At 38.6% G+C, this 27,728-nt stretch overlaps 1 protein-coding gene across 2 annotated transcripts in view; it reads right to left on the reverse strand.

Moving 5' to 3' along the window:
* CDH2 (cadherin 2) overlaps positions 1-27,728 on the reverse strand; it is a 410,616-nt gene that overhangs the window by 317,118 nt on the left and 65,770 nt on the right. For both annotated transcript variants that reach the window (XM_077492605.1, XM_077492606.1), the window contains exon 2: positions 21,546-21,657. In XM_077492605.1, the coding sequence (XP_077348731.1) occupies positions 21,546-21,657 (112 nt within the window). The remainder of the gene's footprint in view (positions 1-21,545; positions 21,658-27,728) is intronic.

Below are 27,728 nucleotides of genomic sequence, written 5' to 3' on the forward strand. Positions count from 1 at the left end.
GGTTTGGTCATCAATCACGCACAATTTTGATTTCCACCCTGTTGCAAATTGAATGTGGACAAATAGAAAAGACTATCATTCTGACCCCAGCATTTTTAATTCTTGTTCCAATCATTTTTAGTCACTACTGTCTATTGATATGGAAACCACTTTGTTAAGGCAGAAATATTGTATCAAGTAACGTCTAGTTATCATCATAGTTTTTTTTTTGGATACAAATCCAAATCTGTCTGGTCAGTCAAAAACCACAGACTGTGGTAATAACACAGCCGAGGGACATATATGTAATCTGCTGATGCTCCAGATCTGTGAGTCCATGACCTTGTTGAGTTCCCTTTTAAAGTACTCCTCAGGTTTGATATTTTTGTCTTGACATAGTTGATGTCTGCCCTGGGGTACACTGGTTTCACCAACTCAAGCAGTTTCTCCAAAGCTGCCTTCCTCAATATTTTATTGGAGTAGTCTCTACTTCCAGAGACAAGGCAGCTCCCGGTACAGGTCAATGAATTGGGGTAAAAAATCAAGCACAGTAAATGTATCCGTCATGATGAATGATATGATGCCTGCAAGACAGAACACAAGATAAACCATAATGTCTGGCTTAATTTATAAGCTGGTCCCAATATAGGCCTCCATCTAAGCAGTATATGTCACTAACCACCTATGTCCCAATTTACAATTGTACATTCGTTTTATGACTCCTTTCTTGTGTTAGCGATCATTCGTCCTCCACTCCAAGATCATTCCTATGGCTGTTCCATCGACTGTGCGTTCTGGCTTTATATACACTGTGCATGCATGAAACTCCGCTCTCAGTGCGTCATGATGCTGGGGTGTGACCATCTCTCTTCTGCACACACAGCGGAACATTGGGGAGGGACCATATGGCGGATTCGGCGGATTACAGGCAGCCCGGCAGTGGTGAAGCTCATAGGAAGCACAAAGCAACCCCCATGAGCAAGGATGAGATGGTGGAGATGGTGTGCATCCTAGATAAGCATGATTACGACTGCAAGCTGCGCAATTACAAAAGGCCCAACAGCCAAAAGGGCATAATTTTGGAGAAGGTCATCTCTGTTTTGGAGAGTGATTTTTCGGTGGAGCGATCAAAAAGACCAAATCAGAAAATGATGGTCTGATCTCAAACACCGTGAACAAGACCAGATGGAGTACACACATCAGATCATAAAAAAAAAGTAAGCTGTATTTGGATGTAACAAATATGTATATGAGTAAATTAGCTGTCTGTATATGTCTGTATATGTACATGTAAGTAGTTCTAGAGAATTATATATAAGGTTTTCTAAAATCTTTGTATGACTTGGTATTCTAAAGATGAAGGTAAATATAAAGCAGATATGATCATTCTTATTTGGTCATGTTGTTTGGACATTTCTTTATTTTTGGAACTCATTTTTTAATCTTTTTTCAACAGGGAGGCACCAAAAAAGGAGACTCCAGCCAAGCCACAAGGGACGAAGGGAGGCTAGCCTCACTTGGGCCCCAACAGGATAGGCAACAAGGCCATCTTCCCCCCAAAAATGTAAGTGACATTTAGCCACCAACATGGGTGTTTTTAGGTGAGCCAAAGGCCATGGGCTTAGGTCAGAGAAATTAAAGGGTAAACAAAACTTTCTGGTTGCTGCCTGCCTCATCAGTGCCCATTAATGCAGCCTTGCCAGTGTAGACATGGGTAGAGGGGAGGCCCCGGGGATCACAGTCACACAGAGTCACGGCTGCTAAGGTGATCATTGTATATTCCCTTTCCCATAGGAGACAAGAGGGGTGGGGGGTAACTGCTGGACTTTTTAAAAGGTTGCCACTTGTCCAGTGTTTGCCCTCTAAAATTACATCACCATCCCTTTTCTATGCATTTTTCACAGAAAAACAACTAGAGTTCAGCATGGTGGAGTCAACAAATCAGGACATTAACATCAGACCAAGTACAAGGTTGGTCAACTAATGTATCAAAATAGATTCTAGAAACAGATGGGACTTAGAGTGGCTTAATGAATGGTGTATTGTTTCTTTTTAGAGGAAAGAGAGTGTGCTGAGCTCACCCAGGATGTTTGTTTGGAGGAATGGGATCTGACTCCTGGACACAGCACAGACCTTGCCATTATGGACGTCAAATACCCTGACGCGAGTCACACTGAGAGCCAAAGCGACCCAGAAGAGGAAGAAAGCATTCGGAAGCCTCTTGTTTGTGCAGGTAAGTATTGTTGGAATCTGGCTTCAAAAGTGTATACATGTTAAGTGTTTAGACACCCACTCCACACATTAGAAAAGTATGTAGTGGATTAACATTAGCATGGAGATGGAAGAGGTGGAAGGAGCTGGGAGTGTTTCTAGGTACCCGAGTTTTGGAGACCCAGGCACCGGGTCCAAGATAACAGACTAGTTGCAGTTTGTACATTCCTAGTAGTGTAGGTGTCTGAAGGGAAAGCAGGTTGCAAGCAACGGTAGACTGGGTAAGTAAGTATTTCCTGAATTTGACTAGTAACTTGACCATAACTCAGTATGTAGGGCCTCAGCCACTTGGCCATTGTTCCCTTAATTACTTTTTACTAGGTTGTGATCTTCCATGATGCACTATTGGCAGAATGAGTGCAGATATGTTGCATTGTTTGAAGGATCTGGAGCAAATCAAGGAGACTGCCACTGCTTTACACGAAGAATCATAGATTTTGTGGACATGCTTGCCAAATTTTAATTTCCTCTTGCATGTTCTAAAGTTTTTTGTTCCACTTGTTGACTCCTGTTTGTCCTTTTAATATTTACCAAGTTTTTCAGACTTTGAAATTTGAAAGTTCAGGGACAGAACTCAGTGTTTCTCCACTCCACTCTTCGAGGTGCACCAACAGGTCATGTTTTCTGTATTTTCCTCAGTCTAAAAATGACTGTGTGAATTACTAACAGTGAACATGACAACATCACCTGTGCCAAATTCTAAAAGTATATAAAACATGACCTAGTTTTGCATCTGGAGGAGGAGAGTTTGGAAACACTGCCTTAACTAATGTAAATTGTAAATTTTCTGTGTTTTTAAGAATATAAAACCCAAAATTTCAAGGTGCCCCCAAATTGTGCTTTAACATTCTTATTTCCCTCATGATCCCATGCCTAAAATGTGTGTATTTCCATACATCTAGTTTGCAAAAAGCCCCAAAACACACAGTATGTCAACATGTGCTATCTACCATCACTGGGTATACATGGACATGTTTTTGGGGGTGCAACTCCTTCCTCACAACTAAAGAAGCTCAGAGGAAGGGGTTGCACCCCCCAAACACATCCATTGATAGCACATGTTGACATACTGTGTGTTTTGTGGGTTGGCAACATCCACACAGTCTTGGGATACTAATGTCTCATTTGGCCTTCCCTTTACCAAAATTGAACTTTGTAAGTTCCTGAGTTTGGGATGTGTATCTAATGTTTTTGAACATGCCCGTTTATACACCAAGATGTTGCTTTGTTTTAAAACCTTCAAAACGCACATGTGAATGTGATTGGAGTAAAATGTTGTTTTTTTACTAAACAATGTGTGCCTTATTATTTCAATGCTCAATACCAGTGCATTTGTTGAGTTGTTGTAGTTACAGTGACAATGTGCTCTTAAATGTGGCCAACTGCTGCAATTTTTAGTCCTCCAAAAAATTATAAGAGTTGAAAAGGCATAATGTTTTTGAACTTCATGCATTAGATCCGTTAAGAAAAAAATGTGTGTAGCAGACCCACAGCACACCCTAATAGTTAGCTGAAAAAGAAATTGTCACCTTATGTAGCAAATAAGGTACATTTGCACTGTTGGAGCCAGTGGCCAAAATAAAGCCCATTTGTGAACATATTAGACAGATAAGAAACACAGACAACAGTAGTTCAAATGAAATATGAGTTCATGATCTTGAAATTATATTAGGCATTATCAGCTACAATTTTCTGCCAAGCCACTGCCCCACTACCCACAAAATAATCAAGGTATTTCTGCCGTAAATATCTGGCAATTTGTGAGGGCAATCCAGAACAGGCTTTTTCAATAGGCATCAGCACGCCCACAGATGGTCAAGCTGCAGCTTCTTCAGCTGGGCCTGCCACTGCAGGGTCCACATCCCTTGGCAGCGAGGCAAGGAAGCTGGTAGCATTCCTTCTTAAAAAATTATGTAAAATACAAAAGCACAGGACCGCATGGTTGATCTTGTAGAGTGCCAGGTTGATTTGAGTCAAAAACAGTCTGAAACGATTCGATAGGATGCCAAAGGCATTTTCAACCACCCTTCTGCCATAAGAGAGCCTGTAATTGAATATTCTCTGCTCTGGGGTAAGGTTCCTTATAGGAAATGGCTTCATCAGATGTTCCCCCAGAGAAAAGGCCTCATCTGTCTGCATAATCACTCCTCCATCAGAGTTGTGGCTGTTCTTCCCAACATCCAGATACAAAAACTCATAGTTGGCAGACACTACAGCTATGATGACTATGCTTCAAAAAACATTGAGTATTAAATTAGTATTTAAAGACAAAAGTGTAAGATCAACTTATCTGATTCATCTCCCCCTCAGGTGGCCCATTAACAACATTTTAGGGTGGGGGGGGGGGGGTAATGGGTAGATGTTTTGGACAGGTATCTCTCTCCACTTCCATGAGAGCTGTTTGCATAAATAATCTATGACACTTTAGCCAACCCCTCCTTACTTACACTATTGGCATCCCAGTGGACAGGTAATAATAATCTAAAAATCTGGATACACACTGTCCAAATTGCAGCACATTTTGACATTCTTAAATTACATATTAATATAATAGGAGCCAAAAAACTTTCTACATTGCAATTGGTAAGTAGCCCCTTGCACTACATGGTTTAGTGAATTTATCCAGAAATATGAACACAAAAAAGGGATAGTGTGTATGGCTTTTGCAAAGTCAGCAGATAGAGTATTTGTATCTGTTGACTTAGCATTTTTTTGGGGGGGGGGGTTCCATATGAGTTTGGGCTCCAAAAAATGGTCTCTTGCACTCTGCCTAAATTTGAGGACAACAACAACATTTGTACACATTTTAGGGGTTGTTTAGGGTCAGCCCCAAAATGTAGCTGACAAAAAACATTGTTAAGTTACTTGGCTAGGTGTGTATGAGCCCAGGATAGCATGCTGGGGAGGTTCGTGAAGGAAAATATGCATGTAGGACAAAAAAGGAGCAGGAAAAGCTTACAGCATGCATGAGGACAAAGAGGACATTCACAGCATATTACAATATTGATAATTATATAATCAACTAATTAATACAATAAATTAGCAAACATTAATACATAGAATGTGATCTTAAAGGTAAAAACTTACCCTAATATAGTCCTTCTGCAGTACTTGAATAATGAGCAGGTCTCTGGAATAATGAGTCCTAGAGCCTGGGGGAGATCCCAGTAGTAAACTTGAGGTCCTAGAGACTTCTTCCTGTCGCCAAGTACCACAAGGTGGCTATGAGCCTTTGCTCTGGAGTGATGGCAAGTCTCATGCATGTGCCCTGTTTCTTGATATAGGGGGTCACCAATGCCAAGAGTTGGTGAAAGCAGGGGTCCGTCATCCAGAGATAATTTCAAAAATCATCTGGATTATGCTCTTGGAGCTCCCACAGCAATGGCATATGACATAATTGGTCACGATTAAGCAAACTATTTTTGGTCCAAGAACTCCTCCCCCTCCTGTTCCTGGGCTGGACTTGGGTCAAAGCAATAACACCAAGCCCAATAATAGAGCGTTCTCTCCTCCAATTCCACAACATGGCTGGTTAACGAATGGCCGTTCAGAAACAAACTGAAAGGCACGAACTGAAAAGCGTGAATCAACATTCACCAAACTTCTACTAACACAAAATTAGCAGGAGCCCAAAGGATGGCGCTTGAGAAATTAACTTCCTCTTTGTGGTCTCGTAGTATGTCTAGTACGCCACTACGTTCGTGTTTGTTGGCCGACAATTGTGTGCCATTAGTATGCAAGAAAAAATCCAGGCACACGCCCTTTTGACAAAAGTCTGACACTCGGTTGGCCAACAATTGGATCATGTGTACGAGGCCTAAGACAACCCTCTCCCCAAAGTGACAATGCTGCTGTTCAGATGTCTGTCTAACTACTTTATTCTGAATGCAGGCTCCCCTAGGACAGGACATGTGTTAATGGCAGGATGACTAGGTGAAAAAAGGGGGGAAAAGCCTAAAAAAAACTAATGCAGCAACCACATCTAAGAATTGGTAAACTCCAATATATTACATTTTTGTTGTTGGGATTAATGGCACCCAAAAATTCTGCAATTGTCTAAGTATCTGTTTGTCGATTGTATTAATATACCTTTCTAAAAGTGCCTTGGTTGTAATTTCCATAATAAGGGTGAAGTTATTCTTTAAAGGCTACAGATGGGCTTACCATTAAAGTATAAAGAGTATTGGCAGCACTTGCATGGGTAAGGTAATGCAGGATTGGCAAGCTTTTGTAACTAGGTCATGAGCAGCCAGGAAGGCTGCGAAACAAGGACCCCCCCCATGCAGATAAAAATATGGAACATATAAAACTTTGTTAGAAATGCTCAAAACAGGTGAAGAGGTGAATGCAGCTATGAAATTGCATTCAAATTATTTAAGATATAAAATGGATGGGATGCAACATTTCAACTTCACAAGACCAACTTTAGCCAGTGTGTTCAGTTATTGAGCGGTTCTTATTTAGTAGCATTTAGTAGACACATCTGTCCACTTTTATAGGCTATACCATCTTGAAATATAATACAACATGTGTAAAATAATACACATCAGCTGAATAAACAGATTTTGGTGGCTTACACAACAGAAGTTACAGGGAAGTACTAGAAAAGTGCATAGATCACAACTGCTAATAATCTCCTTTGGCCGCACAAATGAGCCAACGAGCATAAAAAAAACATCTAATTTTAGAACATCCAATTTTGTACTTTTAACGTACTTTGCAAAATTGCATCTGTTTTAATAGTCATGAAATATTACAGCCACAGGACACAGATACAGGAAATGACTAACTGTGCCCCATGAGACAATCTTCTGTCCTTTCAATGGTTTTCATAAGAAGTCAGATTAACCCCTTCATGAGATGGGTGTAACTAACAGTGGACATGCACAGTCTGATATTAGTAAAGAAATTATTTTTCCTTCCATCTTTGTTTTTTTTTGTTTTTTTTAACGTCTAATCAGAGAAATCTGCTTTCTCTTTTTTCGCCTTTGTCTTACTAAAAGAGACACGTACAAGCTTACGCTGGTCATAACTGGATAGACCCACCGAGTTTTTATAAAGCTCTCCCCTTTTAGAGGAATACTGGAACATCTCTAATTGTCCTATATGCTGACCAACGCCATAATCAAATGCTTCAGATTTCTGTTGCTGCAGAAAATTGACCTACAGTATGTATGATCAGAATCATGTACAATACAGGCAATTTTTGGAATTGTCGGAAGAACTACATAGCACTAAAACACAATTTGCCAATCAACAGATACCCATGTCTAGTCAGGTAACATATTTCAACTTATAACATAGGCGTGTGCCATAACATTAACACTGAGATAATTCAAGAAGGAAGTCTGAAGGAGACTAAACAATATAATATGGCCTGTACTAAACAATGATTCTTTTTATAACAGTCAAATGCAGCAACAAAAAGCTGTGCTAAAGTAAAAATAAAGAAAAAATGTGAATGAATATTATCTGTTCAAAACGTGAAGCTCTACACCTTCAACAAATGAACTGAAAAATAGTTCCAGGCTTAGAAAATGGAAGACTCACTTTATAGTAAGATAGGATAGCTACATACATATCGATACTAAATATATTATATACATACAAATATATAAATTATATAGATCTGTGTAAAACATTTAGGCAGGTGTGAAAAAATGTATTTAATTTAGAATTCTTTCAGAAATAGAAGTGTTAATAGTTTATTTTTATTGATAAAAAAAAAAATTAAAGTAAATGAACAGAAGAGAAATCCAAATCAAATCAATATTTGGTGTGACCACCCTTTGCCTTCAAAACAATATAAGTTCTTCTGGGTATACTTGCACACAGTTTTTGAAAGAACTTGGCAGGTAGGTTGTTCCAAACATCTTGGAGAACGAACCACAGATTTTATGTGGATGTAGGCTGCCTCAAATCCTTCTGTCTTTTGATGTAATCCCAGACAGACTCGATGATGTTGAGATTAGAGCTCTGTGGGGGCCAAATCATCACTTCCAGGTTCACTTCCTATCCTTGTTTATCTTTACACTGAAGATAGTTTTTAATGACATTGGCTGTATGTTTGGGGTCATTGTCCTGCTGTAGAATACATTTGGGGCCAATGTTACACTTTCCTGATGGTATGGCATGATGGATAAGTATCTGCCTGTATTTCTCAGCATTGAGGACACCATTGATCTTGACCAATAATGCAACTCCATTTGCAGAAATTCAGCCCCAAATCTGCAAGGAATCTCCACCATGCTTCACTGTCCCCTGTAGACCGTCATTATTGTACCGCTCCCCAGCCCTTCGGAGAACAAACTGCCTTCTGTTACAGCCAAATATTTCACAATTTGACTCATCAGTGCAGAACACCTGCTGGCATTTTTCTGCAACCCAGTTCCTATGTTCCACAGTTGAGTTGCTTAGCCTTGTTTCCACATCAGAGGTATGGCTTTTTGGCCACAATTCTTCCATGAAGACCACTTGGGGCCAGACTTCTGTGGACAGTAAATGGCTGTACCTGAGTCCCACTCGTTTCCACCAGTTCTGTGCTGATGGCACTGCTGGACATCTTCCAGTGTCAAAGGGAAGATGTCTTTCATCTGCTCCATTAAATTTCCTTGGCCGACCACTGCGTACATAGTACGCAGAATTGCCCCTTTCTTTGTGCTTCTTCAAATGAGCTTAAACATCACATCTTGAAACTCCAGCCTGCTTTGAAATCTTTGCATGGGAGAGGCCTTTCTGATGCAGTAGAACTACCTTGTGTCTTGTTGATGTGCTCAGTCTTGCCATAGTGTATGACCTGTGACATGAAACTGCCTTCCACAACCTCACCTTAGTAGCAGAATTTGGCTGTTCCTCATCCAGTTTAAGGCATCCGCACACCTGTTTCTGTTTCAGTTAAAGACGGTGTTTCAACCTACATATGAAATTGATGATCATTAGCACATACTTGGTATATTTGGTTAATCATACACCTGACTGTAATCCTACAAAATCCCTGACTTTGTGTAAGTGTATAAAGTGTGCAAGTGTAAGAACTGATGCTGGTTTGAAGTCAAAGAGTAGTCACACCAAATATTGATTTGATTTTTATTTTCCCTCTATTCGCTCAATTTGCATTTTGTAAACTCAGAAAAATAAGCAATTAAAATATATATTTCTGAAAGTATTCTTCCTTTACAGTATTTTTTCACACCTGCCTAAAATAATAATAATAATAATAATATATATAATAATATATATATATATATATATATATATATATATATATAACTTGCGGCCGCTAAAATAACAAGAAAAGAGAGTAAGTATGTATCATAGCATCTTTAAAAGATATTTCTTCTTTCCTGATTGGAATTTTAAGCTAAGTCATTTAGGTACCAACAGAACATGAAATCCACCCATCATACAAAAAATAAATTTGTTACTGTTCTGTCCCTACAGTGGAGGGAATGCAAATTATGATTGAATAAAGCTTTCTGTAAGGAAAGGCTACTAACCAATTAGCCCAGCAGCAGTGGGAAACAGAACTTGCTCTCACAAGAATCTGTACACACAGAAACCATACATCTCTTGCAGCAGGAAGTTCAAGGGAATACTTTGCCCTTCATTTTTTTCAAGTCGGCAAAGGAAGTGCCAAGAAACTGCGACTGTCTTGTGCCATTTGTATTCAGATGAATAAGCAGAAAATATTTTTTGGCAACGATAGTCTTCTATAATGATGGGATAATTAAATGTTCTGCTTGTGAAAAAAAGTTCAGTGATGGATAGTACACTAGCATTTACTGCAGCTAACTTACTTACTTTGTGACTTTTATTTATTTTTTACATATTTTCCAACTAGTCTCAGAACTATGACTCTTTTAAAAATTTTAGAGCCGATCAGGCATGAACCACATTAGATCCAACCTACAGTAACAGAAAGCACTTTGCGAAGACACAAAGGTGCTCTATGCACCCTTGGGGACTGTCAAATACAGAGTGCACTTACCCTTAAATCAATTCTTTCAGCTAGAAAATATTTCTAAGGGCACCTGCAAATGTAGACTGTTCTTACCACCCTGGAGAGTGTTGGCTTGTATTGTCACTTTGCTGAACACCTCAGCATCCAACACTTTTAAGGTGTATCAGGTGGCTGGTCCCCCCGCTGTTCACTTTGGTTTCTCCCACTAGCTTCTAAGTACAGGAAGCAAGATGAAGGCCTCCAAAGTTTCTGATGTAAGGATTCTCATGGAGGCCATAACTATTTAGCAACGGAACAAGTTGAGTTAATACCCACTGGAGAGGTAAGTATGAACAGTTGATCTTTATCTTCATACTGCTGAAGACAATATTATTTATTTTCAAGTTTGACCCCCAATGTCTACATCTTTGAACATCAGTAGGCAATGTTCATATTTTATCACAAGTAAATCACAGACAAAGCCACTTTGAAATTCGGCATCTATGCTCTGAAAGCAATTCCAAAGAAGCATCTACAGTCCCACTAGGACGATAAGCAAAATGTAATTATTTCCTTGTGGGCAAAATGGTCACTTGAAAAGCCTGTTATAGCATAACAAAGGAGATGATAAATATGATTTATAAACCTGGTTACTTTCTCAGCACTGCCCTGCAAAACAAAAAAGGTGAACCTGTGGTGTTGATCATGAAAAAAGACCCAAAGTAATTGATTTTCAAGCCAAGAATTTTCTCTGTAGAGTTAACACAAAAACAATTAGTAGTGCTGTTATGACACAAATCATTTGATTTTAAACAAAATATCTAGATCTTTAAAGTCTATAAAAAGCCAAAACTGCTTTTTCAAATTTTTGATAGAAAAGGGGAGGGTTAAAACTGCTGTTATTTTTTTTTTTTTATGTGTGTCTGCATCTCATCTGTGTCTCATTAGAGAGTTGCCCCTTTGCTTCCTGTCTTGTATACTCAAATAGAAATTGAGAGGCATCATTGCAATACTTTCAACCAAAACTGTATTGATACAGTATTTCATAATCGGTAATTACATGCAATATCAGTAGGCTCTCAATGCCTGCATGCTATTCAGGAGTACCCTGGGAGACCTAAAAGGAGAAGTAGGGTCAAAGGAGCTTCTCCTGTGGGTTACAATCTTGTGACCTAGTTTTAGCCAACAGCAAGCTAAAGTCTGCTGTCCACGGACGTCACCCAGCCAGTCCAAACTCAGGAGGGATTCCAACTTTAATGTTGTAATCCACCCAGTTGCCTGTGTAGCAGCTGACTTAGCCTTTCACCATGCCACTTAGAGCCTGAGCCAGCCACCACAGCCCCCTCCAAACCCTGGTGCTCCAGTGAGCACTGGAGGGACAGAGCAGAGAGCCAGCAATGGACAGACACAGGCTCTCTACTCACTGAAGACTGAGAACTAACCAATCAGCAGTCTTTGATCACTCAGTTTTTGGAGGCCAATGCTGCATCCTCCTAGGAGATTATGATTGTTTGTTATTTTGAAATCCCAGACTTCTCTTTTAAACATGGAAATCTCAAATTTATCTAGGAAGATGGTGTTTGTTCTCTCCTCTCCCCCATTAACAACATTAACAACAATTTGATGGGCAGCCTCACTTAGCCCAGTGTTTCTCAACCTTTTGTTCAGTCAAGTGTACATCGAGGCATTTAATCCTAAAATGTAAAAACTAAATGAACAGTTTTATGTATTGTAGCAGCATTCACACATGTGGGACAACCAACATTAGAGGTAATTTATTCTTACGAAGCAAATATACCTTTCCACACCAGAAGTGTCTAGTATTTCAGTGTTTCTCTTATCTCTCACTTTCTCTCGCTCACTAAGTTAACATGACCGCATTAATGAAGGAGAGAGGCGGGGGGGGGGGGGGGCAAACAAGGATGCTGTGCAGGTGCACCGGTTGAACAAAAACGTCACTAGCCGGTAGAGAGAGTTGAAATATTGGGATGGGGTCAAATAACAACTTCTTGACTGACAAATATTAATCAAATGTAGCACCTTGGATTTTGGGTATCTCTGCTAGGAGAAAGCTGCATTAGCATGAGACACCTGTTATTATGCATGAGTAACAGATTGCTGGTTTGTGCCAGTACAGGTACACGTTATAATTCACTGCAATTTCCATGAAAACTGTTAGCAGAAACTTTTTTCTAAAGTGAATGTCACTTTGCAAGGAAATACTGTATAATGCCTCTATAAAGTATGTTTTGCCTGAACGAAACTTGAACTGCTCTTTCTTTATTTAAATTCAGTTGCTGGTGGCAATTCTATTTTAAAATGATTTAATTAGTTGGTTATCTTCTGCTCAACTCTGCTTCCAAGCAACAATGAAGATTACTGACAATTCAGGGAAGCAAGCTGGAATTAGAACTGACTTGTAGCTGCTGCAAATTAACTGAGTGTTTGCACTACTAGGCTTTCTTTTACAGTAAAGGCTGTTCTCAGGAGAGTTGACATTGGTTTTGCACTTTGGCAAGATGCTTTTTATTTTTTTTTATGAGGAAAGAATGGGTTCAAATGAATATGCCACATTTGTATCATAGATTGCAAGACTGCAATACTGACAATGCAGAAAAAATAATGGAAATATGTTTATAAAAATATGAATTTTATTAGATTAATAAATAAATAAAGGAATTACCCATTGCCGTCAACAGTTCCTGTATTGTTGACTGCTTTGTGGCTAAGCATCGAAAGTCCTTCTGACAAGAAACTCTGGGGCTCTTTTAAGCATTTGTTTGTAGGCACCCATAAGCATTTGTATTCTATTATCTTGTCTATCTGTTTTTTGCTCATGCAGGACAGCCCCAGAACACGGGGCAGGAGTGCCACTTTTAGGTTCTATGCACACTGGGCTTTAAAAAAAACGCCAGTTCCCGTGGCAGAAAAAAAAATGCTCATATAGAGCATGTACACATGTTTAGGTGCATTTAGGAGTGTTTAGTGTTTTTCTTGCCATAACGCTAACCAGAAGGGCCTTTCTTCTGCCTCTAACCGATGAGCTTAAAATATGCCTCTAAATGTCCTAACACAAAACACAGCAGTATTATTTAAGCCTGTGTGCATGGACTCTAATGAAGTACATTCTCAAAAGTCTAGTGGTAAACAAGTCAGAGTGCCCTTAGCCATTAGGTGTACCAGAGATATAGCCAAGCAGAACTGCCAAATAAATTCTTCACAATATTTTTCAGAAACTCACACTCCTCTTGCCTTCATTTCTCTTTAACCTGTGGGATACCACTGTCCTTTCTAAAAAAAAAAAAAAATAGCCAACTGGAATCCCCAGCAACAGGGAGTTACTGCATTAAATCCTAAGCATTACCAAACTCCTTTACTGTGAGCATAAATACCACTAATAGTAGCACATGAAGACATAAGGCTGTATTGACTTAAAGTAAACTGGTCAGACATTAAAAGTATTTTAAATCTGTGTTTCCACAAGGTATCCACTACTACAGTTATTTACTAATACATTTTATATGGCAAGCCCTCTGATTTCGTTTAACATACCTAGGCCCTGACAAAACGCGTCAGTGCCGTGATCTACGACATTGACCAGAGGTGACGTGTGCACTCCACGGGCCAAGTAACCAGGAAGTGGATCATTGTTGTACACAGCGGTTTCTCTCCTTATATAACCAGTGACCAGGTGAATATACAGGCACATTGCACAATATTATTGCTCCATTTTAACTTAAATGTGGTACACATAACTTGTAAGGGGAGTTAATTTGGTCTTAATAAAAACTTTTAAGCCATATTACACTATGTGGATAATTTATTCCCTTCACATGGTTTTACTGGAGCCCTGTGCAGCGTGTCTAACATTTGGTGGCAGCTTTGGTTGGAGCTGTGGAGAAGCTTTTAGAATTAAAGGTACATTACTATTGTATTTCTGGTGAGTGCACCCCCAAAGAGAATTTCCTCACGTGGTGAAGTGTATGGTGGAAGGTGTTTTCAACATATCACAGCACAAGCTATAACAGATTTCCTCTGTTCCTACTGACACTTATATGAACTGTATATGAAAGCTTGTCATTGGACTTTATTTGACAAGAGCGCTGCTGCAATATTTTAAAAGACTACATGGTTTAGAATGTTTTTTAGTATTGTGTTTTTTGTATGACATCCTTGACTGTTCAAAAATAGCCCTTCAATGATTACTAAATGATAACCATTTTGTTTTTTAGTCAATTATATTTTATTTATTTTAAATGTATACTTGTTCACATTGATTTTTTATATACATTACACTTGTAATAGTCTCCTTTCAGGAACAATGTCTGTCCCTAATCTCCCATGGAGTTTTAGGGGAGGACACTTACTGGACAGGATGCAAGCAGGTAGGTGAAAACTCATTTACAATTTATGTCAATAATGCAAAGTGGAAGTAAACCATAGAGGAAGGATTTTGGCTAATAAAAAACAGCAGAGACACTAATGTGCTTGATATTAATTTGGATTTTTCTTTTAAATGCTTAAAATAACTGACAGGGCAACTTTAACTAAATCTTGAAAATCAGCATCAGTTACAGGCGCAATTTATTCTTCTTCCCTCCATGCCAATGTCATAGTGCTGGGTCTTGGTGATAGGCCACTGAGGATGCCCCTGACATGCCTCCTTCCACCTACACCCTGTGTTTTTCAGGGCCAAAACAATGCATTAAAGGAGGTTATGGTAACGCAGCAGATAATATACAACAATTACTATTAGCTATCTTAATTTATTGCAAGTAAAGGGTTACTTTAAGACTAATTATAGTTTCAGTAAAGCAGGCCTTAAACATGTAATTGTGAATCAAATATCCTGCTAAACCATTAACAGTCCTTATTACAAAGAAGTGCACTTGCATACTGTTGACTAATTAAAAAGAATTGGTAATTGACAAAAAAGAAATGTGCTCTGTCTACTAATGTGGACGAAGTGCAATCTAAATTAGGACAGACTATTGCATTAGGCTGGAATTAGCTATCTTTAATTCCCTAAAAACCTGACAGATCAGGCCTTATTTCGCATTCAGTTCTTTTCCTAAACACATCACCTTTTATAAATTTATGCATTAAGCGATTAAAGCAGTAGAGGAACAGAGTACCTTAATTCAGAAAACATCTCCGTTCATCATTTCCTCCTGCATTTAAGTTTCAATTACAGTTGAAAAATGCAAAATGCTATGTGAAAATATCATTACTGTGAGCTATAGCTATACACAGTCAAGGTAAATCAAGTCTATAGCTTTTTGTTTCAAGAATCCATTCCTCTGGCACCTTCTCAATCCATCTAGCAAGATTTATATGCAAGATAGGAAACGCAAGGAAGAGAGATTGGTCCTTATAATCTACTTCAAAGCACTGGAAACTGAACCTTTTTATCAGCTTGACTACATCTAAATTAACTAAGCAGCAACAATCTCACACACAAAATAAGTGTAAGATATGTTTGCATAATGCAAAGCATAAGTAAACCTTCACAGCACAAAAAACTCCTGTTAGTTGCTAATGAACTAATCAAACATGGAATTAATCGGCATTCTAAGTAGTGCAATGTTTGGGTGTGCTGTCTTAAAAAGAAACACTTTAAATGAGTAATGTCCAACTTCAAACCTAGACAAAGTTGTCATCAGAGCTAAATAACTGCTGCCCCTTCCTTTTCCTGCCAGACAGCAGATAACTTTCAACGGATAACTGTAATAAAAGTACAGTTATCTTCAAGACATAAGTACAAAGTACATTATTAACTACATTACATTATTGTTGATGGGGGAAGTGAGCAATTTTCTTACACCCGTGAAAAGAAATAAAATTGCATAATCTATGGCTTGCCTTATTCTTAGTTGTGTTGTTTCTATACATGTTTCAGTGCAGACTGCAGCCAGACTGAATATAAACAATGCAATGTCACAGTGGCCTGGGTTTATAATGATGGGATGGAAGGAAAGAAACAGGTTGAATTTGCAAGCTTGCTTGATATCCCTGAATATAGTAAAATAACTAATATATTGTTAAAGTTAAAGTAAAGTAATGAGGTAAGGCATAATGTGCAGCTTTTAGTAACCAATACCAATAACTTTTCATTAACATGGAACGTTAGCAAAAAAAAAAAAAAGAAAAAGAAAAAGGGGAACAGGCAGGATTTAGAATGCACATGATTTCTTCTACATTAAAGTTATTTACATGCCTGTCCAACCTTGACCAGTGTGCACACTCACTGTGCAAAGCCGAATCAGACTGCACTCCCGTGCATGCACGGTAGTGACATCACCTCCACCCAGCCGATGAAAGCGGCCAGTGATAGAGACCGGGAGGCTGGCCGACTGAAGATGTCAAGGGAGGCGGGAAGCTCCGGGGCATTGCATTGCTGGATCCAAGATGAATATAGACCCGCTTTAATCTGACCACATGGAAGTGATTGGGTATAATAGGTTACTATGATTTCTGTTCCATGATATAAAATAAAGGCATAGAACCTGGACAAGAAAAGAACTAAGAGAATGTTCAGTGGTTGGAATGGCTTAGTGCATTATTAAACGTTTTTTTCCTTGTTTTTTTGTTTTTTTTTGTTTGTTTTTTATTAAACAGTTAAACCTTCTTGAAATTAGAATGCATATGCGCTTCTTGCATATTTCTTGCTTATTTTATTTTACTGTGCTTTGTTCATTAGAGTGTGTAAAAACCTCATTATGAAAATAAGGCTGTATATTTTCACATCCGACCAAATGTTGTTTTCCTGAGTGAAATGAAAAGACAAAATTACTGAAGGAAATCTGAAGTGCGTGGCTATTGAAGACTTGCAAATATGTAAATCTTAATGTTAAGTTAATAACGTAAACTGAAAATCTTTTCTATTCTTTTAATTTATTTTACATTGAACTCATGTAGCAGCTTCCAATATGAAGTGATCCCGTTCCCAAAATCTGGCTTCATCTAAAAGCGAGAAGATAATTGGCTGCAATGGGAAAGGGAGGTGTGCTGTCCTTATATACTAACATAACTACAGTTATTCAGTAATGATCAAAAACAGTATTCTGGCATATGTATAGCATTGTACAGTATTCTGCAGAAACATGGTATTAAATATCACACAAAACATGTACGCAGATGGGCAAACCAATCTGAGGGTTACAAATTTAGTATGACAATGTTATCATGCATTTGTGTTTATTAAAAAAGTCTGCCTTAAAGTGTCAATTCCCCTTTTCAGAAAAATGAAAAATAAAATGTACTTACCTCAGTGGGTGATGAGCTGTCAGCACCCTTGCTGCACCTGCTGTGTGGGTAATGACAGATTGTCACCCATAGAGGTAAGTAAAGTATCTTTTTCTGAAAAGGTAAACTAATGCTGCGTACACAGAACCGGACTTTTCGACGGACTTGGTCCGGCGGACAATCTGACTTTGCAGCTGAGGTCCGCCCAACTTTCAAACAAATGGACTTGGCCACACATGATCGTTATGACATAGATTCGAACGTGATGACGTAGAATAAGGAAGTTCATAGCCAGTAGCCAATAGCTGCCCTAGCATCGGACTAGCGCATAGACAACCGGATTTTTCAACCGGACTCGAGTCCGTCTGAAAGATTTGAAGTAGGGCTGAAACAACTAATTGATTAATCGAAAACTAATCAATTATGAAATTAATCGATTACTATTTTCATAATCGATTAATCGGCCAGTAACATAATGGGGTTAAAAAAACTAAATTGAGTCCTTTATAGTACAAAAAGAGTAAATAATCGATACTGTAAATATTACTTTCACAGTTCTACAGTAAAAAATGAATCCCTTAAAGTAGTGATTATCTGTTTTTTTTTTTACTATAAAGGGCTCATTTTAACCCCATTATGTTACTAAATGTCTCAGGCCTGGTTCACATCTATATGTTTATTAGTGCTTTTTGCAGAAATGCACTACAGTTCATTTACATGGTTTCCTATGGGACACGTTCACATCTGTGCTTTTTTTCAGCCGTTGCATATTTGGAAAGGGTCAGGGACTTTTAAACGCAAAACTGGCTTTTTTGGTTCCATATACTTCAATTGAGAAGCTGCAGAAAAGCATGTAATGGAAGCAATTTGTGTTTTTTAATCTGCCCAAAAAAAATGCAAAAACGCAAATTGCAGTAAAATCACGTGCAAAAACGCACAGCAAAAAGCACTGCAGAAACAGATCACACGCAAACTGCATAGCTGTGTACCGAGCCTTATGCTGGCCACACGGATCAATTTTCAGATGAGAATATTCAGACGAAAAATGTTTGTACATTCGCTGAATGAAAGAATTTTGTCTGAAATTTCCACTTGGTTTTAACATTCTGTTTTTAAAATTAATGTAATTTCTGAATGAAAACCACATACACTGTTTGAAAATTCCTTTGACCAAGCAGTTTTCTATTATTTCCAAATTTTCCCATCATTGTAGTTGAAAATGAACGTCAATTTGACCCACTTTCTTTTTTTTAAGGTTTTTAACCGATTAATCGAAACAATAATCGGCCAACTAATCGATTATGAAAATAATTGTTAGTTGCAGCCCTAATTTGAAGTAAGTTTTATTTCTAGGTCCGCCTGACTTTTGGGAACAAAAAGTCCACTGGAGCCCACACGTGATCAAATTGTCCGATGGATTCCAGTCCGTCGGACCAAGTCAGTCGAAACGTCCGTTAGTGTGTATGCGACATAACACTTAGCTTAAGCTGTGCATAATAAAAAGGACCTCCATTAGATCCTGTCTAGTGACTACAAAGGAAGGTAAGATAAAATGCATCTTATTTTGTTGTGGAAAACCTTTTTAATTACCATAGTTGCTCTACTGCAGAAAAAGAAAACTAATTACAAATGCTCTAAAGAGACAGTTTAACTACTTGCCAACCAGCCGCCGCAAGCTCTATTGCGGGGAACCGCCGTAATTGTACGTCACTTCGTCCAATAAATACAGTGGGCGCGTGCAGTGCCAGAGCAGAATCGCGTCGCCAGCACCACAATGTCCCCCGACCACCCGCGATCACTCCACAGAGAGTCATAATGGGGATATGTCAATGTAAACAAACAGATCCCCGTTCTGTCAGGGGAGTACAGCGTGATCGTCTGTTCCTAGTGATCAGGAACAGTGATCTCTCTGTACTCCCTGTCAGTCCCATCCCCCCCACAGTTAGAAACACCTCCCTAGGACACACTTAACCCCTTGATCGCCCCCTAGTGTTAACCCCTTCCTTGCCAACATCATTTATACAGTAATCAGTGCATTTTTATAGCACTGATCACTGTATAAATGTCACTGATCCCAAAACCAAATCAAAAGTGCCCGATCTGTCCGCCGAAATGTCGCAGTCCCACTAAATATCGCTGATCACCTCCATTACTATTAAAAAAATAATACTAAAAATGCCATAAATCTATCCCCTATTTTGTAAACGCTATAATTTTTGCACAAACCAATCAATATATGCTTATTGCATTTTTTTTTTAACCAAAAATATGTAGAATACATATTGTCCTAAACTGTTGACATTTGTTGTGGGCAGGCCCACGGCATCCTTCACTGTAATTGTGTCCAGAGTTAAGCAGGATGCACACTATACAACTTTTGTTGTTCGAATTTAATGGTACCGCCATAGACATGACAACTACAGAAGTATATCATAATTCCTCCAATACTGGAAGTTTTACTCAGCAATAAAGCAGGAGTAACTCCTTCTAATACTCCTGAGGCGGTAACCCCACGAAACATGTTGAGGCATATTGAATGACTTTCATCACAAACCCCTTGTCCTATTAGAGTACTATGCTCTATTGCTGAATAAAACTTATAGTATTGAAGGAGTTATACCTCTCCTTTTCCTTATACGTATATTATATATATAATATAAATATAATATATATATATATATATATATATATATATATATATATATATATATATATATATATATATAATATTATATTATTTATATTATATTATATTATATATTTTTTAGAATTTATGTTCTATTAGTGGAACAATGAATTTATATAATTTGTAATAAAATATGATCATTTTAAAGCGGAGGTCCACCCTAAAGTGGACCTTCCGCTCATTGGAATCCTCCCCCCTCCGGCGCCACAATTGGCACCTTTCAGGGGGGAGGGTGGTGCAGTTACCTGAAAAATCCAGGTAACTGCACCCACTTCCGGGATAGCTCTCTGCGGAAAGGGGCGTAGATCTACGCCCCTTTCCGAAAGTCCCCCGCTGCCTGCTGGGAAACACACAGATCCCAGAGGCAGCGGGTCCATCCTTATTGCGCAGCGCGATTCGCGCATGCGCAGTAGGGAATCGGCAAATGAAGCCGAAAGGCTCCACTTCCTGATTCCCATACCCAAGATGGCGGCGGCAGCACCCGAGTGACGATCGAGAGATCGGCTTCGGGTGCCAACATCGCGGGTGCGCTGGGCGGGTAAGTGTCCTTATTTTAAAAGTCAGCAGCTGCTGTATTTGTAGCTGCTGGCTTTTAAAAAAAAAAAAAACGGCGGACTCCCACTTTAAATTGAACGTAGTTGTTATGTCTATGGAGGTACTATTAAAGTCCCTAATGCCTCTATACCTCCCAATTTTCTATACATAGTATATTGGGATGATGGTACATTTACCTAAAAGACATTGTAGCGCATTGTTTGACATTACTTCTTTCTGGGCTATAATTGCACCCACTTGTCCTTTTGTTGGTGGGCACAAGAAAGGCCTTAATTCATTGTGTTTATCTTTTTCCATCAAATATAAAACTTTAGTACACAATTATATTATCGCCTCACTCATTTACAAGACATTCATTTTATTATTTCATCACTACCACAATATCTACATCTTAGAACTGTCATATTGACCATGCATATTTTGGCTTCATAGTATACCTATGCAAATACAAAGTGTACAAAACTTTGTAGAAGCTAAGGGACTATACACAAGGACCCCAAAACCTAATTTGTTCTCACCACTGGTTTATCGATTCAGATGACTCGATGAGAGGTTCCTTTAGGATCATTTCAGGAAATATAAACTAAATTAAAATCAGGTCTAGAATGTAACCACAACAATTATTAATGATTTGGAGGGCAATCATATTCAAAAGAAGTGTATAGAATTGTTATCCATAGTTAAAACATTGCCAAACGCAAACTGCAGGATGAATCCACTGTTACTAATTACAAATAAAATGCATTATAAAAGAGCTGAAGAGTTTCATCAAAGAATAGAAAACATATATAAAGTGAATGTATTTGCAAATACACAGATAAATCAATGAGCCTATATGTATAATTTACATAGTTATACAGTTAACCTTACCATTTAGTAGAGGCTGCCCTTCACGTACGCTTCTGGGGACGCTAGCGTGATAAACATCCTCAAGAAATCCTGTCTTGCATAATCTGGATGCCCTTAGTGCTTCAGCTGGTCCCTGAAATGTAACAGAAAATGTCTGTTATACACAAACGCAACATTTCCAGCAGACATTTCACTCGCCATAAAACCTTTATCTCCACAACCCTGTAACAAAAAAGTATTTTCTCTGGTACTAAAAGGTTTACAATTAGAAATATGGGGCAAAGGGTTAAACTTTTTGATAACTGGAATGGAAGAAACAAATCCCACTTGTCTGGTAAGATCTAAACGCTAAACAATCTTGCTTCTTTTAACAATTGAACTTAGCAGTCGTTGAGCCTTAAGTGGAATCATGAGGGAGAACAAAAACATTCTTCCACGGGAGATATAGTTAGCAAGAGCCATTTCACCATATCTAACTTACTTCCCGACAAGGCTTCTCAAAATGTCAAGTCTCAACCAAGGATTCTAAACATGCACTCTGCCTTCTCAAAAAAGGTATCAAACAACAGAGCACAAGCAAACTTGTCAATCATTAAAATATTGACCTCTGGTCAGGGTAGACAAGAAAACATATTGCATCGGGTTATGCTCACATAGTATTATTATGAAGAGCAAAAGTATCTGCACTAATTACAATAGAAATGCATATATGGAAGCTTTTACTTTTTAACGGATGCTCATTTCTCTCCATTCAGTGCTGACATTTATACAGCCCTACTAGACAGCATAGCCAGGCTGGTAATCTGACTTCTCCATACTGCAGTTAGGAAAACAAAGCTTGGTCACCTCCCTGCCTGTAGTTTGGGACTGGACTATAAAGCCTAGTATACACGGGCCAAATGTCATCCGGCATCGGTTGGTTCAATAGAAACCGGCCGACATTTGGCCCATGTGTATGGCAGCCAGTCCAACAGAAGCCAGAAACCAATAAAGGTCAGCCGACCGACTCCTGATCAGCGCTCTCAGCCAATGTTTAAGAGCGCTGATCAAAGTGTTATGGCGGGGGGGAGGGAGGGTCAACCTCTGTCAGAACATAATAGCAAAGCTGGGGAGATTGCTGTACTAACATTGGATTGTACAGCGGCTCCGATCCGAGATGCCATTTTTTTTTGTTCAACCCACTGGGTTGAATAAAAAAAAAAAGTGTGGTTTGTACTAGGCCTAAAGGAGCAGAAGCACAGCAATGAGTTTATCCCTCTTCTCTCGTCTCCTGTCAGAATGCTCCCTGTTAATGCATGCTTATGTAGCACATCTAGCCCCTATTGCTGAAGAAAGTGTAAAATTATTAGTATTGCGATCTTAAAGTATTGATGTTGATGTAAACAATATGGGCAGACAGCTTCTACACCCCAGAGGATCTCCAGCCTCCTTGGCTTGCAGTGTAATGTAAGAAAAATGTATACTGAAGTCCCACATACTGTAACTAAGAGGTCCAAACACAACTTTAATTAGCTGCCAAACCAGCTGAAGGCCTGTGCATTTAATAACACTGGAAGGAATAACATTAAAGTTTCAGCTCACTTTTAGTTTATTCACATAATGTTCAATGTCCCTGATGAAGGGGGTGTTTTTGTACCCATGAAACACTTTGGCTACTCTTTGGACTGTCTCTCTGACATTTATTGGAATAAAATTGTATTTAGACCACTTAGCAGTGGTGTAGTCAGTTCAATTTCCATTTTTGCTACATGGCTCCTATTGCTGCCCTCCCTCCCCACAGCCTGAGTTTTTGCTGCATGGAAGATCGAGAAACAAAAACTGATACCAATTCAAATTCAGATACTTTCACTAGCTGTAATTAAAATATGTTTACTAATTTTAAATAAATACATAACTTTATTTAAAGTTTTTCAGTATCTGCCTGAAGTTATTCTTTAAAGCAACGAATTTTTCCCAAGAGAATTATTAACTCTCCAACGAGCGGTGACTCTGGACCTCTCTGTCTTCAAGCACTAAAGGCTTTGGCAAAGTCTTCAGCGTTCTACACTTTAAGGAATGTCGAATGCCTGCACTGTGGTTCCTATTACTGGAGCTCTAAAATAAATTAGGAGTTGCCTGGAGGAAACAATGACAACAGCAGAGGGCGCAGCATTTGACATACCTAAAAGTGTCAAATGATGTAGTCTTTGTCAATAGCTTCAGCACTTAAAGACGTTCAAGTTTGGACTCATTGTCTGTCAGAGAAGTGAGTATTGTTCTCTTACAATTCTTTTGATTTCCTCAGGAAGGGACAGAGTAATTTTAAAAACAAGTCTACAGCCAGCCAAAGACCATTTGAATTTCAGTCGATTTAGCAGGAACTGGCCGAGATTCGAACCATGGGCAAGCTGACTGTACCATCAGTTGACTTGGGTACAACCAGCATGTCGGATATTTGCATGAGATTATTGCCCCCCTGACATCATCTATGACCAGCTTAAGATATATGCTGTCATCAGCACCTATAGATAAAATATTTATCTATTTATTTATTACAGGTAGTTATATAGTGCCGTCAATTTACGCTTTACATATATAAATTGTACATTCACATCAGTCCCTGCCCTCAAGGAGCTTAGAATCTAAAGGTACCTAACTAGCATCCATACATACACATACTAGGGCCAATTTAGACAGGAGCCAATTAACCTACCAGCATGTCTTTGGAGTGAGGGAGGAAACTGGAGTACCAAAAGGATTTTTTTTTTTAGAAAAACTAAACAAATTATGGCACAATCACAAGTGCTATTTTCGCTTTTCGAATGACAGAACTTTTGGTTTTGGACTTGTCTAGGGCCAGCCTTAGTCAATGTGCTGCCCCTGTCCAATTGCTAGTCTCCCCTAACAGCTGTCGGCCCAAACAAATGATTCTCAACAAATTCATGCTTTAGTGGTCTTCACCTCAAATCAATATGTACCTTTAAATTTGTGTTTATTTTTGTCATTTGTTTCTAAGCGTGTTAAAACAGGAACAAATAATATAAAATATCTGTTGATCTTGTGCTTATAACTCCCTGTGCTTTCTGCCTGCACTGACTATTATCAGTTACATTGTTCTTAGTCAGCTGCGAGGACTACAGAACCACTCTCCTACAAATTATGAACAATAAGAGAAGGTTGGAGTTCTGAGGTCCTGTCTTGTTTCTGTTGTTCTGATATAGAAGTGTAAGTGAGCGTTATCATCCAAGGACTGGAAGTGCAGCAATTAAAATCAGCAATTAAAAATAAAGAAAAAAAATGTATAAAAGGAAAACCAAAACAGCAATGACATCCAAGGACTGCTAAGCTGCAATACACTGTATTCAAATTTCGTTTTTTGGGTTTATATACTCTTTAAGCTTAATTAATGTTTAACTAATCACAGGGAATCTCTTGCCATGTTCTTTGGAACCATGGGAAAAAATGATTAACTTAGGTGCCTTTGGGGGTATTTACCAAAGGGAAATCCACGTTGCAAATGAAAGTGCACTTGGAAGTGCAGTCACTGTAAATCTGAGGGGTACATCTGAAATGAGGGGAAGCTTTGCTGATTTTATTACCCAATCATATGCAAACTAAAATGCTGGTTTTTATTTTCCTTGCATGCCCCCCTCGGATCTACAGCGACTGCACTTCCAATTGCACTTTCAGTGCACTTTTCATTTGCACTTGTAGTGCAAAGTGGATTTACCTTTAGTAAATAACCCCCCTTGTGTTGCTAAAATTCAGAAATCTCTGTTGTTGTCATTCATACCTTTCTAAAGCACAAATACACAAGAAAACAACTGAAAGAAGATTGGCCTTGGAATAAGGGTTGTGAAAACAGTAAAGAAAAGGAAAAGCATTTAATGGTTATTTTGTCATTGGATAAACAATAAATAACAAAGAGGGTTGTGTGTGTCGCGCAAAGAGCTTAAAATCCATAGAAACACAGATAAAGGCATTGCCAATAAAAATGTAATTTGTGATATGACACCCATACGACAAAAAGCTGGCAATTTACTTTAGAAAATAATTAATGTTTGAAAAAAATCAGTATGGCCTTGACTATTGAAGAGCAAAATGTTGAATATTTAAAGAATTCCAAGTTAATTGTTAGGAAAACGAATAAAGAAATGACAGCATTGCTTTTACCTCCCCAGCAAATGGTTGTGCCTGGTCTTTGTCATGGGAGGAATGCAGGTAATACAGTTGAGGCTTTCCAGTGAACCAGACAGGAAGCTCAGATGGACAGCAGTGTTTTGACAATGACTTATCACCCAAGGATGTCAGCTCCTCTCTATATAAATGCCTGGATGTGGAATAAAAAAAGTTTAGGAAATCTTCCTATGAGCTTCCTCTGCTGACTTTAATTTTTTTGTTTTAATGTCCTAATGAAATAATGTAACAAACAATAGTTTCTTCTACATACACTACCTGTATAATATAAGCTAATAGTCAACCTCTTCTCGTTGATTTTGACGAACATGGGACACTGTGCAACCACAAGTCCTATGTGATTAAGTTTGGGTGGGGAGCAGAGAGCCAGTGACTCCCCAGCTTTCTAGAATCTACCCATGTTAGTACATACGATTTATAGGGGTTAATTTTACATGGGGGTTAATTTTACATGGGGGTTATAGCTCATTTATTTATTTGTTTTTTTTACTGAATGTTCCAATGTTTCATGGCATAGGGTGGTCGCTCACAAAAGCCTATATATGTAATCTTTGTTTAAATTTAGATTTCTTGGTGGCGGTGGCACCAGTTTTTCAATTATTATTCTCAGTTGCAGGTTAAGATTTCCGCTGAGTTGCATACAAGCTATCTACCAAAACCCCCAAGCAAAAATTAGAATAAACAACACATTCTCCAAACCAATAAACATATGTAATGGGACCAGACAGAGATGCCCCCTATCACCCCTACTTTTTATATTAACCCTTGAACCCCTAATTAGATCAATCAATCTAGAGAACGCAATCCACGCCTTCCAAGTAAACAAAAGAGAATATAAAACTGTGGCATACGCAGATGACCTATTGTTTTTCTTTACTCAGCCACACATCTCCATTCCCAACCTAAAAAAGATCTTCAAGATATTCAGCTCCATCTCTGATTTTAAAATAAACCACAATAAATCAGAGGCACGTAATCTAACTCTGACCCCTGGACAACTAAACCTAACCTAACGCAGTTGTGCCGATAAATAGGAACACAAAACCCTAAAATACCTAGGGATCAACCTGACACCAAGTATAGAAACCCTCTACAATGTCAACGTCAAACCCCTATTAAAATCCATAGCAACTGACCTTAAAAAATTGACACATGAACAATTTTCTTGGTTTAGAGGGGAACCATCCTGAAAATTAAAGTACTTCCGAGACTACTTTAAATGCCCTTCCCATACCAATACCAGGCCTTTTCTTTAAAAAACTAGCTTCACTACAGAGGAACTTCTTATGGGCAGACACAAAAACAAGAATTAACCTTTGCCTACTCACACTACCTAAAAATACAGGAGGAATGGGATTACCAGACTATAAATGGTATCACTCAGCAACACACATCTCAAGAACCATAGACTGGCACTGCTATGAAGGAAATAAAGACTGAGTAACCCTAGAAACCTCATACGATATTCAAAACGTGGTATACTGTCCACGGACCTGCAACTCTAAACTATCCACACCTCTAAAATAAACACCCACTGATCAAAACAACCTTAGACATGTTCCACAAAATAAACCTGACTCACAAATTAGTCACCTCACCAGGAACTTTGACACCTATAGACAAAAACCCTGACTTCCCACCAGGAGTTAATCCAAAAAAATGCCAAAAGCAAGCACACAGCAAAACTCTCTTAGTAGTACATTGCCTTGATAACAGCAGAATAAAAGCCTATGACTCCAGAGAGGAATTTGGGGAATCACTTCTTGGAGAATGCCACAAAAAGCCAGGAAGTGGTTCCCAACTACATCTGACACCTGCTGGAGATGCAGAACAAACAAAGAAACATTTTTACACATCTGGTGGGCCTGCCCTCTGATCCTTGACTATTGGCAACAAATCATAAAATGGATCAAAAAAATCACAGAAACTAAATTGGTTCTAAACGCTGCAGCCTGCCTTTTACATATAAATCCGTACACAATAAGCAAATATAAGAAAACGCTCATCGGGTACCTTTTACATGCAGCA

The sequence above is a fragment of the Lithobates pipiens genome, unplaced genomic scaffold, assembly GCF_037356315.1.
Source record: "Lithobates pipiens isolate NorthernLeopardFrog02 unplaced genomic scaffold, aLitPip1_a1.2 Scaffold_19, whole genome shotgun sequence".
Lineage (NCBI taxonomy): Eukaryota > Metazoa > Chordata > Amphibia > Anura > Ranidae > Lithobates > Lithobates pipiens.